The sequence below is a fragment of the Trichoderma evansii genome (assembly GCF_050947405.1).
Source record: "Trichoderma evansii strain SZMC 28006 chromosome Unknown GGI43scaffold_3, whole genome shotgun sequence".
NCBI lineage: Eukaryota > Fungi > Ascomycota > Sordariomycetes > Hypocreales > Hypocreaceae > Trichoderma > Trichoderma evansii.
The window spans coordinates 1,754,363-1,767,596 of NW_028145203.1; the positions used below are offsets into that span (position 1 = coordinate 1,754,363).

At 51.4% G+C, this 13,234-nt stretch overlaps 7 protein-coding genes across 7 annotated transcripts; 2 read left to right on the forward strand and 5 right to left on the reverse strand.

Annotated features, from left to right (window-relative positions):
- Positions 1-226: 226 nt before the first annotated feature.
- On the reverse strand, positions 227-1,515 carry GGI43DRAFT_252977 (succinate dehydrogenase assembly factor SDH5). The gene is made up of 2 exons (XM_083200851.1): positions 927-1,515; positions 227-860 (listed from the first exon to the last, which is right to left on the reverse strand). The coding sequence occupies exons 1-2, from the start codon at positions 1,171-1,173 to the stop codon at positions 427-429; spliced, it is 681 nt and encodes a 226-aa protein (XP_083064279.1). The 5' UTR covers positions 1,174-1,515; the 3' UTR covers positions 227-426.
- A 230-nt stretch (positions 1,516-1,745) lies between these two features.
- GGI43DRAFT_420883 (uncharacterized protein) lies at positions 1,746-3,731 on the forward strand (the record flags this gene model as incomplete). Its single annotated transcript, XM_083207870.1, has 1 exon — positions 1,746-3,731. One exon carries the CDS (start codon positions 1,746-1,748, stop codon positions 3,729-3,731), a length of 1,986 nt encoding a protein of 661 aa, XP_083064280.1.
- A 700-nt stretch (positions 3,732-4,431) lies between these two features.
- On the reverse strand, positions 4,432-5,578 carry GGI43DRAFT_380629 (amidohydrolase family protein; the record flags this gene model as incomplete). The annotated part of the gene is made up of 2 exons (XM_083203009.1): positions 4,432-4,847; positions 4,918-5,578. The coding sequence occupies 2 exons, from the start codon at positions 5,576-5,578 to the stop codon at positions 4,432-4,434; spliced, it is 1,077 nt and encodes a 358-aa protein (XP_083064281.1).
- An 887-nt stretch (positions 5,579-6,465) lies between these two features.
- On the reverse strand, positions 6,466-7,463 carry GGI43DRAFT_380630 (dihydrodipicolinate synthase family protein; the record flags this gene model as incomplete). Its single annotated transcript, XM_083203010.1, has 2 exons — positions 6,466-7,052; positions 7,106-7,463. 2 exons carry the CDS (start codon positions 7,461-7,463, stop codon positions 6,466-6,468), a joined length of 945 nt encoding a protein of 314 aa, XP_083064282.1.
- A 786-nt stretch (positions 7,464-8,249) lies between these two features.
- On the reverse strand, positions 8,250-9,103 carry GGI43DRAFT_253141 (uncharacterized protein). Its single transcript, XM_083200853.1, has 2 exons — positions 8,884-9,103; positions 8,250-8,824 (listed from the first exon to the last, which is right to left on the reverse strand). The coding sequence occupies exons 1-2, from the start codon at positions 8,899-8,901 to the stop codon at positions 8,429-8,431; spliced, it is 414 nt and encodes a 137-aa protein (XP_083064283.1). The 5' UTR covers positions 8,902-9,103; the 3' UTR covers positions 8,250-8,428.
- A 724-nt stretch (positions 9,104-9,827) lies between these two features.
- Positions 9,828-10,945, forward strand: GGI43DRAFT_252970 (uncharacterized protein). The gene has a single exon (XM_083200850.1). The coding sequence runs from the start codon at positions 9,921-9,923 to the stop codon at positions 10,803-10,805; it is 885 nt and encodes a 294-aa protein (XP_083064284.1). The 5' UTR covers positions 9,828-9,920; the 3' UTR covers positions 10,806-10,945.
- A 140-nt stretch (positions 10,946-11,085) lies between these two features.
- On the reverse strand, positions 11,086-12,654 carry GGI43DRAFT_420885 (kynureninase; the record flags this gene model as incomplete). The annotated part of the gene is made up of 2 exons (XM_083207871.1): positions 11,086-12,362; positions 12,468-12,654. The coding sequence occupies 2 exons, from the start codon at positions 12,652-12,654 to the stop codon at positions 11,086-11,088; spliced, it is 1,464 nt and encodes a 487-aa protein (XP_083064285.1).
- Between the last annotated feature and the right edge of the window lie 580 nt (positions 12,655-13,234).

Consider the following 13,234-nt stretch of genomic DNA (forward strand, 5'->3'; position numbering starts at 1 on the left):
TTTTTCTCTTCTCTGGTTATTAGCCATAAAAAGCACTACAGACGGTGCATTGGATGGGTTGCGTTATTAGGTAACGAATTTATGAAAAACGACAAATAAAAGCTATTGAGTATACGTTGGAAAATAAAAATAGAGCATCGAGAGTTTTTTTGCTAGTAAAATTTGTGTGTGTATGTGTGAACGAGTACCCCCCTTTAGTGTCGTTTCTTGTACGGTGTTGTTTGCGTGGTGAGAAAAGGCCCAGCGGTTGAGGAAGTGAGGCTGGCCTAGTACATGCAATTCCGAGTGAGGCTATCATAAGGTATTTGTAAGCATTAAAGCAGAGATTATTGTTACATTTTCCCACCCATACTTTATCCTTTTTATGCTCTCCATGAATCTTTCTTCTTTCTTCAACTTTTTATTTTTATCTTACAAGTTCCTCTGTTATGACTCCAGCGGCGGCATAAACGCCATGCCCTTGCCCTCGCCTCCATTTACGCTCTTGGTTCTAACATGCGCCCTCAGCTTGTCCAGGATCTGACTATCCTTCCACCGTTTCGGCACGGGCCTGTACGCAGGCTTGAAGTTGCCAACAGTCTGCGCCCATTCGCCCTTGGGAGGATTTTTAGGCAGCTCATCCTGCTTCCTCTCCATGAACTCGGAGCCTGAAGAGGCACTGGCAGGGCTAGATGTAACGGAGGGGTTGGTGGAGGAGTTGGGCTCTTTCTGAGTGGCCCAGTAGTAGATGTCCCAGTCGTTCTCATCGAGGAAGAGGTCGTACTGGGTCAATTCCTCGGTCGTCATTGTCGGAAGATATTGAGAAGCAAAGGTAGAGAGGAGGAGATCCGATTCGAGGGTTCCGCGCTTCCGAGACTGGTCTTTGGAGAATCGAGTTAGCTGAACAAGGCTCTAGAATTGAAGTAGTTCTATAGCTTTAGACTTACATAGCAGTCTTGCACGCTTGGTTGCATCGTCTTCGCCGACTCTTCGGAGGGGCTCAACTCGGAATGTTGCGCCTTGCAATTCTCCCACTTGGAGCTCACCCGGTGTGGAATTGTCGCTTCGTCGGAGGGCTGTTGTGCTGATGGCGCATCGCTGAAGTAGCGTCGTTCGCATAGGAGAAGAGGCGGCGATGAGGCCCCGCAGAGGCGCCGCCATAGGGCGCATGGCAGCACTGACAGACGGTGACATTGTGGGATGTGGTTGAAGGCGTCACAATGGTTATCAGATGGCCGGAATGGCTGATGACGGACGGCTAAGTTGCAAATTCGGCTATGGCGGGGCCGAGGCCGGGACGAGGCCGCCACAAACAGCCTAGCGCCACTTTGGCCTCGCAGTGCCTCTTTCAAGGGCCACAGAGGCTTTCAGGGCTTGTAGAGGCTTTCAGGGCCTGCTGTGGCCAGGGTTACAGCGATTGTGAAACTCTTGCAATGTCCCCTCACGTGAAAATCAGCGCACAGCTAGTCCTATTTAGGCATAACGCATAAAAGTTACTGGGTCAACAATGCCGCATAAACATCTTATTCGCATTTTGTATTAATAGCCAAGGTGGTGCCCTGGGCCTGGAGAAGCTTAGCGGTTCAAGGTGCTCTGAACCCACCTCAGTGACACCAAGTTCCACCACCGAAACGAAACGCAACCACAAACAACCTCAGGAAACAAAAAGGAGAAACATCAGCGACGAAAAAGAGGGAAGAGAAAAATAAGCAGAATTTTTTACGTCTCATACCATGTCGTCGCCGCTATCGTCGGCCTCCGATGCAATGCTGAATTCGACCTCATCCACCTCTGGAAGCGAGAAATATGAAGACGCCTACGATGGGATGACCAGCACCCCCAAGACGGAGACGTCCAGCAGCAGCAGGCCCGAGTCGCGGGTAAGAAACGATGATGCACGATCTAGCCAGGAAAGCGTTTCTCCAGTCAAATCCCGCCACAGCCGTATTATGTCAGGCACAGAGCTGTCGCCGCTCAGGATTGTGGAGAGCCAGCGAAGCTCATTGGACGGTGCGCTGCTCAAGGCAAGTGGAGGTGTGCGCAGCCCTCGCAAAGTGTCGCCCGATCGCCGGTTTCCTGTTAAGATCAACATCGGCGTCAACCCGATATCGCGAGTAGCAAACGAGCAGTCTCCCAGCATCGACGAGGTGGTTTCAGACAGCGACGGTCTGAAGAGGCCTGTTTCCATGTTTGACGACCGACGGCGCAGAGGCATCCAGGAGGAAGACGAGGAGAACCACAGCCAGGCGGGGGACTCTACCATTGGCATGGAGGACGTCGAGACGCACCCTCGCGGCGACGATACCGCCGGCCATGAGGATTTTATGGACTTCAGCAGCTTCTCGGCGGTGCCTAACACGGCGGCGATGCTCGCAAAGCTTGGCCGGACGCCAACGGGAAAGAGAGGCGCCCACGCGATGGACGATGACAATGTTAATGAGCGTCCAAGCCGCTCGCACAGGTCTTCGATTTCCTCCAGACGTGATATCTTGTCACCTTCGCGCACTACACCTAACCTGCCCTCGACGGCGACACCCAGCCGCCAGCTCTCAAGTCTTATTGACCTTGACACGCCTAGAAATGTGCCTTCCATCACAGCTCGAGAGCTGGAATCTCTCAAGTCTAACTTTTTATCTGAAATATCCTCGCTCAAGGCCTCGCTGAGTGGCAAAGAGGCCGAGGTGCACTCCCTCAAGACTGCCGTCGTGGATGCTGAGAAGAGGGTTGGTGAAACGATGGAGAAAATGCGCGAGGAGCGTTCCCTGAAGGAAGAGATGGAGAACGTGCTGCGAATTGTGAGAGAGGAGATTGTTGAGACCCAGAAGGAGAAGGATGAGCTGGAGCAGCAGCTGGACGAAAGCGAGAAGAGAAGAGAGATGACGGAGATGATGCATCAGGAGGCCGAGAGCAAACTGGCGGGCATGCGTGCTGGTAGAGAGATGGAGAAGAATGCATCGCCCGAAAAGCCTTCCATCAACACCCGTGAGGTGGAGATGGCCGTAGAGCGGGTGGCACGAGAGCTTCACGCTCTATACAAGAGCAAACACGAAACCAAGGTTGCTGCGCTGAAGAAGTCGTACGAAAACCGATGGGAGAAGAAAGTGCGAGAGCTGGAGGGCAAGATCCAAGGGCTAACCGAAGAGAATGAAAAGCTCCAGTCTGGCGGAGGAGATGTTACCTTGACCAAGTTTGACGCTGTTGAGATGGAGGAGTTGAAGCAACAATCCATACGAGACCACGCGACCATGAGGGAGATTGAGGCGGACGTTCAGCGACTGGAGGCTATCGTCTCGACGATGCGATCGGACAACGAGGAGCTGCGCATCAACCTGCAGCAGGAGAGGCTCGAGAAGGGAGAGCTGGTGCAGCTGGCGGAGGAGCTGATGGCCATGCAGGCCGCCCAGCCGGCGCCGACACCAGCACCGCCGCGTCAACCCTCTCCGCCGCAGCCTGCACCCCAACGAGAGATGCGGTCGCCGCCTCCACGAGAGATCCGATCACCGCCACCCCGAGAGATACGATCGCCACCGCCGCAGATGCGCCAGCCAACCATTGGACGGGCAGACTCGGTGTCGTCCAAGCCAAAAGCCAACCCCGCGAATCGCCTCTCCGGACTCCGGGCCCCGGGAACGATGCTTCGACAGCCTCACGAGCGGGGAAAGGGTAGCGTGGGAGGCCTGCCTAGACCAAATGGCGCGAGGAGCAGTGGCATCTTGACCAATATTGAGAAGATGGGTTACAGGGGGCAGTAATGCTTCCCTGTATTTTACCCTTACAAGACAAGCATAGCGATGAAGGGGAAAGAAAATGAAAAGTTTCTAGCTGAAGTTTTTTTTTCTTTTTTCCCCTTCTTTTTGTTTTAGAATTTGCCACTTTCTTAACTACTCTCGCTTTTTGGGTTTGGTCTGGGAAGGAAACGGTCGGGAGGTCTAGGAATGACTTGTCTTTTGTATGAGAACGTGCGCGATCTCTTTTCTTTTCTCTTCTTTTCTTTTCTTTTCGTATTTAAAGAAGAACGAGAGAAGGGAAATAGTTGCTGCTCGCTTCATGAGGAGTTTATTCTTTTATTTGATGAGATGATATCCTGTTGTTGTTTGGCAAAGTGAGGAGTGTCTTTTTCTAAGCTCCTTCTTTGATCTTCTTTCGTTTCTTCTATTGTTACCCTTTGTAAGGGTAAAGTCCCTTTGTTAGTATTACATTTGGATGATGATGATTTATGTTGACGAAGAAATTTTATATTATTATTCATTTTTGCGTTTTTCCGTTTGCGCTTGATTTAAGATGTGACGGTATGATTGACGCTCGCTTGAAGTTGAAGAATTTTTTTTTTTTTTTTTAATATACATGCTATTATTTTATTTATTTATTACTAGATAAAGAGGTTCATTCATATACCTCATTAAAAAAAAGAAAAAAAGAAAATTCTCATTCTATTTCACTTCACTTCTCGCTTCACAGCTTATACGCCTCCTTCGCCGTGCCCCCAAAAATCATGGCCCGCTCCTCATCGCTCAGCGACCCCATGTAGCACATCTTCTCAACAACCTCCCTCCACTTGGGCCAGGGCTCGTTCAGCTCGTCCGTTTCATCCTTGTTGAAGCCTACGGTGCACACGGGCCAGTCGCTGGCGAACATGATGCGGCTGGGCCCAAAGGTGGCGAGCACGACGCCCAGCCAGGAGAGCGTGGACTGGAAGATGTGGGAGGGGTCTTGGTCGCGCAGGGCGGGTGTCATTTCTGCGAAGCCGCCGGAGAGCTTCATGTATGTGCGGGAGCATTTGCCGAGGGAGAAGATGGCGGTGCGCCAGGCGGTGAAGGAGGGGTCGGAGGAGACGTTGTAGACGGTGAGGTCGGGTTTGCAGAGGTGGTCTGTTGGGGGTGGTGTTAGTTATATGTAAGTGGTGATGTGTGATATATAGCACAAGGGAGGGAGACTTACTGATGATGAAAGTTACTTTCTCCTCATCGGGAACGCCTTCGTGAGCTCGTCCAATCATCTCCACCGTCTCTTCCAGTTGCTTTCTGCCTCGGCGGTGCTGGTCAATGGCTACTTCGAACACGAAGCCTCGCTTTCCCAAGTACTTCAATCCCTCGATGAACTTGTCCTCCAGCATCGTGCCGTGCGGCTTGTCCTGCAGGAGGTATCTAAACCCCTTGATCTTGGGCCAAGCCTCGCCAGCCTCTTCCTGGACTCTCGCAATGTAGCGCTCTAGGATTTCTGCTCCGCAAATCACAGGCGCCCAAGGCACAACGGCCAGACATAAGGACTTGTCTTCGGGAGTGTGACCCTCGCCATCGAGGGGAGTGCCGAGAGCGACGCGCTTCAGCCAGCGGACCTCTTTGAGGGGACCATCCCAACCGGCCTCTGCATCCCCAGAGGTGATAGCTTCAATGTCGTTTTTGCGGTCTGTCTCGACGAAGATGAAACCCAGCAGGGACGGGGCGGTGCGGGTGGCGTGCTTGTACTGCTCGAGGGAGAATTGGCCGGAGAGAGGGTGTTCGGGGGTGCACCAGGCGAGGTTGGGGACTTCGGATTCGGGGTAGATGTGGATGTGGGAGTCGATGATGGGGAGGACGAGGCGCTCTTCGGGGGTGGACATGGCGGCGGTGGTGAAGATGGATATCGGTGAGAGGGTGAGAGAGAGAGAATGGGAGGAAGGTTGAATTGGATTTGTGTTGCTTGTTTGTTTAGTAACTTGGCAACAAGAACAAATTGATAGCTAAAAAGTAATAGTCACAAGGGAAAAAAAAAAGAGATTTATTCTATATGAAATACAAAAAGCATCTCGAGCGTTGCTACCCCGAGCTCAGCTCATGGAAGCTCCCCTTTTTATTTATTTACTACCCCGCCATGCTACAGACTGAAGCCACAATGAATCGCCCCCTGAAAGCTCCGAGTGGGGGAGTGACGTCTCTGGGCTTAAAAGTGCCGTAGTGGACAAGAAAGAAGTGGGGGATCGAGGCCCAAGAGTCATGCTGCCGGGAGAGCTGTAGGCAGCCTTTAACCCGACGAGCCGGAGGGCATCAGAGGATTGGAGAAGACAGTAGACGACAGAGAGATTTTGGAGGGGTTAGTTGACGGTAGTTGGTGAATTAGCAGTGATGGTGGCTGAGGAGAAAGACAGCTGGTGGAGCGTGGTGGCTTTTGGTGGCTGCGCGCTAGGATTTATTGTTGGTTGTTTATATATGCGACGGGTATTTTGTTGTTGCAAGATACGGTAGTCAGTCTACTAATTGGGGAAATGATCATGTGGATAGATGGATATAGGCTTGAGCCTCACAAGATATAAAACAAAGAATGGTTAGTTAGTTGGTTAGTTTGTTTTACACGAGATAACAAGGGGATGCATAAGGTATAATTGGTTGCTGTTTTATAGCTTGTGTAATTTCTTCAATATATATATGTCCACGTCTAGCTCTCTTATATCCAAGTCTAGTACAAGACACTTTGAACCATCACCAGATTTCATGTTTCTTCTATCCCCCATTACAATGAATTCTCAAGCTCTATCAAGCCTCCCACCGCAGTGTGCACCTCGCCATCCAGCTTCGCCGCATCCACCGTGCTGCCCAATGGCCTCCTACTTCTTCCACCACCATAGCCATAGTACTTCTGCAGCGCCGCCTTGATGCCCGCGATGCCTAGCTGCACCAGCGCCCAATCAGCCCTGCTGAACCGCGTCTGCAACTCCTGTGCCTCCTTGAGCTTGCCCTCATCGTATAGCCTCAGCATGTGGTTGTGAGTCTTGGGCAGCAGGTTCGCCGTGGCGGCAATGACGCCGTGAGAGCCTCCCACCAGGCCGTGCAGGAAAAAGTCAGTCTTGCCAGCGAAAGCCGCAAAGGGGCGGCCGATGCGCGGGTCGTGGGCGATGCGCTGCAGCTTGCCCATGTTGCCGCAGGTGAGCTTGCAGCCGACGATGTTGGGGTTGGCGACGGCGAGGTTGATGATCATGTCGGAGTCGAGGTCGATGCCGCCCGTGACGGCGGGGAAGTTGTAGAGCAGGATGGGAATGGGCGAGGCGGTGGCGACGTCGTTGAAGAAGTTGAAGATGACGGGCTTTTGCATTGCGCCGACTTGGTATGGATGTTAGCATGTATCGACACTTTCAAGATAGACGCCTTCTTACCCCAATAGCTTGGTGACAGCACCAGCGCATAGTCTGCGCCCGCCTCCTTGGACTCTTTACATAGCTGGATTGTCTCTCTAGTGCTCTGGACACCGCAGCCTGCAACAATGACGGCACCTGGCTTGCCGTGCTCGTTGAGGACTTCTCTGGCTAGTCGGAGAACCTGCTGACGCTCTTCGTGCAGCATGTGCATGGCCTCTCCGTTGGAGCCCTGGATGACGAGGCCATCGACGCCGCCTTTGGCCAGGCGTGTGAGATGCGCGCGAATCGCATCAAAATCGATTGTCTCGTCGGGGTTGAAGAAGGCGACGGCGGGGACGTAGATGCCGCGAGGAGGGCAGGGAATTGAAGCTGCCATGGTGGTGGTGATGACGATGTGATGCTATGGTTTGGTGTTACCACTGTTGATTTCCGCTTTGCTATTTCTTCTACGGTTGGAGAATCACCTTGACGAGCGAAGGAACCGACTATATTCAATCCATCCAGAAGCTATCCCATCCAAGTGATGCTTCTCTTCGGCTTAAGGATTGAAAACCATTTGGCGCCCGATTGCGGAGACCCGTCCCGCCGTGTAAGTGGTTCTACTTGAAATAGCATTACCCCTCCATCTCCAAAACCGCCAGCGGATTTTTTTCCTACGCAGCTTTTGTCGGCATATGTTGGGGGGAATGGCTCATCTTTCTGCCGCTCTTACAACTATTACCACATAGTAATGGGCAATTTGCAGATACGTATGAGTGATGCGCATATCAAGGTCAAAACAACTTCCCTTCCTCACATCGGCTTTTTAATTCTTTTTGCCGATGACAGGAATATGTTGGAGAGTTTCCGTTGATGTAGCGAATACTCAGTGCATTTGATGGGAGATGCTTGCATGTTGGCAGCGATGAAGAGGACTGCCTGGCACTGAGAAGCAAAAGCAAACAGCAGTGAGGCTTTAAAGTGCTGGATGAGTTGGGCAGCATGGACTACTTAAGCAAAGACGTATAGTCGTGCTGTTTACTAAACGCCAAATGACTACCAAAGAATCATGGAACAAAAAAAGAGGGCGATACAGTAGAAGGCGAATTGAGTGTCACCAATTAATATATAGATAACTCTTTTAAGCGGGCTCCATAATGTGAGCATACTATAGCTCGTTTGTCACCTTGGCTCTAAAAAGATATTTGTGAGCATAACCTGTCCGCTAATTTCGACACTAACATCGTACCAATCCCCATTCCGTCATGGCATCCTTCACCTAGAATACTGATCCTACTCCGCCGCATCCCTAGCTTTGGCTGATATCTCCCTGCCAACATAATGACGCCTCATACTTAGGAACTAGGACAAAGAAATCTCTTCAAGATGGCTCTCATCAAATCTTTCCCCATCCAAGAGTCCATGTATATATGGCTCTCCTACAAATCTTCTTTCTTTGCAAATATAGAGCGGCTCCAAATCAGAACCCCCAAAAAACTTCCAAATCTTGCGCGGATGAGTTGTGAGTCGCAATGCTTTGAGTGCTTCATTTAGATTTCTTGTTACTGGCATGGAGCCATTGTTGAGACTGATATCTATGTTACTGATTTCAAGTCTCCAAGTGTAAGACAATCCGTCATAATTTCCGATGTGATCCAGATAAACAACCTCGAAGAAGCATTGGATCCCGGCGTTTGGTAGCCCTGAAGCTAAAGTTAAGAGTCTTATTTGATCGCCCCTAAGAGGCTGGTATATCAACTGCTAGCTGTAAGACGCGTGAGATTTTTAAACTACTAGATGGTCAAAGGTTCATATACTTTGTGAGGATTCTCCATGTTATTCAACCTATCTTTCCTGGTCAACCAGTTGGGTGATCTACTTAGTTTAGGAAGCAAATTGGAAGGAAGCTCAATACAGAGCTCATGTCACTACTTGCGGGATTTGCTTCAAGGTTATCAACAATAGAACATTGCCTGTAAGTTTAAATGCGGTCGCCCGATTGAAAAAATAGCTGCTGCAGGATGCAGACTGCAGTTTGCTGCCTGCTCAGAGCGATAAACGAAGTACATACATACGACCGAGCCATAGCTCGGGGCACAACCAGACAAGGATGCGCAGCCACGAGTGTCAAGAAATGGAGCCCGCTTAAAAGAGATAATCTATAATTCCGGTGACACCCAATTCACCTTCTACTGTACAAGACAAATTAATTATGATTATTTATATGATGCGTGATCGAAATGCTTGGCTGCGGTGATAACCAAGCTCTTAATATCCAGGACACGGACATAACCAAAAGAAAAAGAGTGGGGTGGTGTTCCTTTTCTGCTAGCACCGTCGGCCCCAGAAATAGCTTCGGCAGCGCCAGCCGAAGAGTTTGGTGGGGAGGGAGGCTAAACGCCGAAAAACCTCAATGGCGTTAGGGCCTGGGAGCTGAACGCAGCCGTCGCGCTCTATTTGATGGCTTCGGACAACGCAGAGAAGGAGCTAGAAGAAATCGCTCTTTGAGGAGTTTCAGCCGTGGCTGAGCTGAAGATTGGTTCGTTTGTAAAGCCCGGGTTGTGTGTGTGTGTCTTGTGATGCTTCTTTTGTGAAGGATACATGTATATAAAGGGATGGGGATGGCTCTCAACCCATCGGTTTGAATTCATTCTCAATCCAGCATCCATACTTCAATACCTTAATACCTCAATAACAGCCAGTCTAACAATTCAATTGTCTTACAAGTCCTTACAAGTCTTTACAACTTATATCTTGTACCCATTTATATAACTCATACTCAGTTGCTGGATACGCAACTTATAATAAGCATCAATTAAGCTACTCTAAACAATTAACCTTAACTCAAACTATAATGGCGGTCACTCCTGTCTGGTTCATCACCGCCGCTTCTTCAGGCTTCGGCCAAGCCATTGCCCTCTCAGCCCTTCGCCGCGGTCACACTGTCATCGCCACAGCCCGCAGCACATCCCGCATCCAGGACCTCGCTGCCGCAGGCGCTCACACGCTCGCCTTCGACGTCACATCTCCCCTCTCTACTATCGAAGGTGTTGCCAAGGATGTCTTTGCAAAGCACGGCCGTGTGGACTATCTCATCAACGCTGCAGGCTTCATACTCGACGCTGCTATTGAGGAGGCCACCCCCGAGGAAGTCTATGCTAGCTTCAACACCAATGTCTTTGGCGCGATGAACACGATTCGTGCGTTCTTGCCGCATATGCGCGCGCAACCTCTGGCTGATAATGGCGTTCGCGGCGTGGTGGCGACGTTTGGCAGCTTGGGTAGCTGGAAAGGCCTTGCTGGCGGCGGAGTCTATGCCATGACCAAGTGGGCGTGCTCTGCGCTGGCCGAGTCTCTGGCCCCTGAGTTGGAACCATTCAAGATCAAGGCGACTGTCATTGAGCCGGGCTACTTCCGCACTGGGTTTCTGAATCCCGGAGCGCTGGTCTCGTCCAAGGTTCGCATTGATGCGTATGATGATGAGAACACGCCTTCGGGAAAGACGAGGAGGGCTCTCAAGGCGACGGATGGAAACCAGCTTGGTGATGTGAAGAAGGGAGCAGAGGTCGTTGTGGATATGCTGTCGGGCACTGGGGTTGCGAGTGGGCGAGAGTTTCCTGTGAGAGTTGTGTTGGGGAGTGATGCGGAGAATGCCATTCGGGGCAAGTTTGAGAGCACCAACAAGATTCTCGAGGAGTGGCAGGATGTTTTGAGAAGCACCGACCATCCTTCCACTTAAACAAGGAGGTGTTTGATAGGTTCAGTTTGCATAAAAGTTTTAGTATATTTGCTCAGCGTCATACATAGTTATAGAACAGTATCATATGTAATGCTTCAAATTTGTTAACATGTCTGTCTACTTATGCCATCGTGACCGCATTAGCATCGTCCTTTCATTTCATGTCATCCATATGGCTGCATCAAAAAGCTGTCAACCATTTTCATGATTATTCTAGTCATAACCTCTCTTCCCTCCGAGAAACAGTAAAACAAACTCCGTGCTCATGAAAAAAATTCCCTCAAAGACCCAAAGCGCCTCGCAAGATCTGCATAAACTTCCATACGTCCTCAAATCGGCTGTATAGCGGCACTGGTGCCACGCGCAGCACGTCTGGCTTCCGCTTGTCGCACATGACTCCGTTTGCCTCCAGTGCCTGAGCGATACTGTCCAAGAGACCCTCTCGCAGCAACACGCTTAGCTGCGTGCCACGCTGGGCAGGGTCTCGAGGAGTAATGATCCTGAAATAGGGCTGGGCGGCGTTGGATTCTGCGTTGATCTTGTCCAACAGGTGCTCGGCATAGGCTGTCAGCACGAGGGCCTTGGACCGCAGATCGTGCATGCTCGTCTTGTTGAAGACGGAGAGAGCCGCTGTCACGCTGGCCAAATCCAGGGCCGAGGGGTTCGACACCTGGTATCCGGCTGCGCCCGCTGTAGGGACAAAGGTATTGGCCATGTTGAAGCGGACACGCTTGTCACCACCGTACCAACCTGCCAGGCGTGGCCGGTAAGTTGGGTTCTCGGGAAAGCTGGTGAAGTCGACCTTGCCGTACTTCTCGTGCACGAACGCACCCGCGGTAGCTCCCGGACCCGCATTGATATACTTGTATGTGCACCAGCAAGCAAAGTCGACGTCCCAGTCGTGAAGCTTCAGTTCCACATTACCGGCTGCATGGGCGAGATCCCAGCCGACGACGATCCCCCGCTCTTTTGCGTAGGCTGTGATCCGGGGAATGTCAAAGAGCTGGCCCGAGTAGTACTGGATACCAGGGAGCAGGATCAGGGCGGTGGAGTCTGCATGCTCATCAATGGTGGCCAGCACCTTCTCTGTGGAGATGATAAAATCGTTGTCCGGCTCAATCTTGACCATGCTCTTGGCCGGGTCATGGCCGTGCCAGACAATCTGGCTCTCAATGGCATAGTGGTCGCTGGGGAAGGGCTTCCACTCCAGAATGACCTTGTGCCTCTTTGCATCTGGCTTGTAGAAACTGGCCATCATCACATGCACATTGATAGTCAAGGTGCTCATGTAGACAATCTCATCTGGAGATGCACCAACGAGATCGGTAGACTTTTTGGCGCAATCTTCGGCCATGTCTTGCCATTGCACCAGGGGCGAGTTGCCCATATCCAGGAAATGGCCATTGACGCCGACTGACGCCCACGTTTCCAGCTGGGCAAGGACATGCTCTCGGACAGCCTTTGGTTGGGCGCCCAGAGAATTTCCAACAAAGTAGATGCCCTGCTCGGCCTCTGATGATGTCCCATTGACACCGTTAGTGCCGTTACTCAGCTCACCTATAGTATCCAATTAGCATCTCAATGGCTTATCATACAATTGGAAAAAAAAAGAAAGGATGATCCATTGATAAAGGTGCCGCAACGGCGTTTGATTGGACATACCGGGAATGGTACCATCCAACGCTTTCTTTTTCAATGAGCCCCTGGTGGGTAAAATGAACTCGTCTCGCAGGTGTCGCAGCGAATCCTGAGAGTCTAGCTTCTGCGCAAACTGCAGAGAGTCCGCATCCGCCGGGAACTTGGGCGGGGCGCCGCTGCGAAGGCGCTCGACAAAGGCTGACAAGTCCATATTGTTGGTGGTGTTGGCCCTGCTATTGTTGTTGCTGGCGTTGCCCAGAAAAGTCAAGTCTCTGGCTCTGGCTCTGGGGCTGAATGCAAAAGCTCTATTGAACGCCCTCGTTGGTTTGAGAAGCTGCTTTGGGGGCTGAAGTCTAGTGAGAACAGACATTGTTGCTTTTTAGTGGCTTTGGTAATCACTTTATGTTTCCACGGCCCGGCGCCCCTTCCAAGAGCCAGAATTGTTATTCCGCGCCATGTCTCAAGTCCGTGCCGCCTGTAGGGAAAAAAAGACGCTCCATTAGGCACAAAACAAGCCGTAGATAGACATACAGCGGATCTGGTTGGGCCTATTGTAGCCGCAGCCGCAGCCGCCCATTCCGGCATGGATCATCCGAAGTTCCGCGATCCGAAGTTCCGCGATCCGTCTGCCGCATCGCATGCATCACCGCAATCACAGCTGACGAATGTGCTGCTGTGCCGCATCCTGAGTGCTGCCCTATTTGGCAATGATGTCGTAGACGACTTCCGGGGTGGATCCCGGCCTCGGGGCTCACCAGGATTCCCAGCTCCAAGCTCGCGTACAAGGTTCG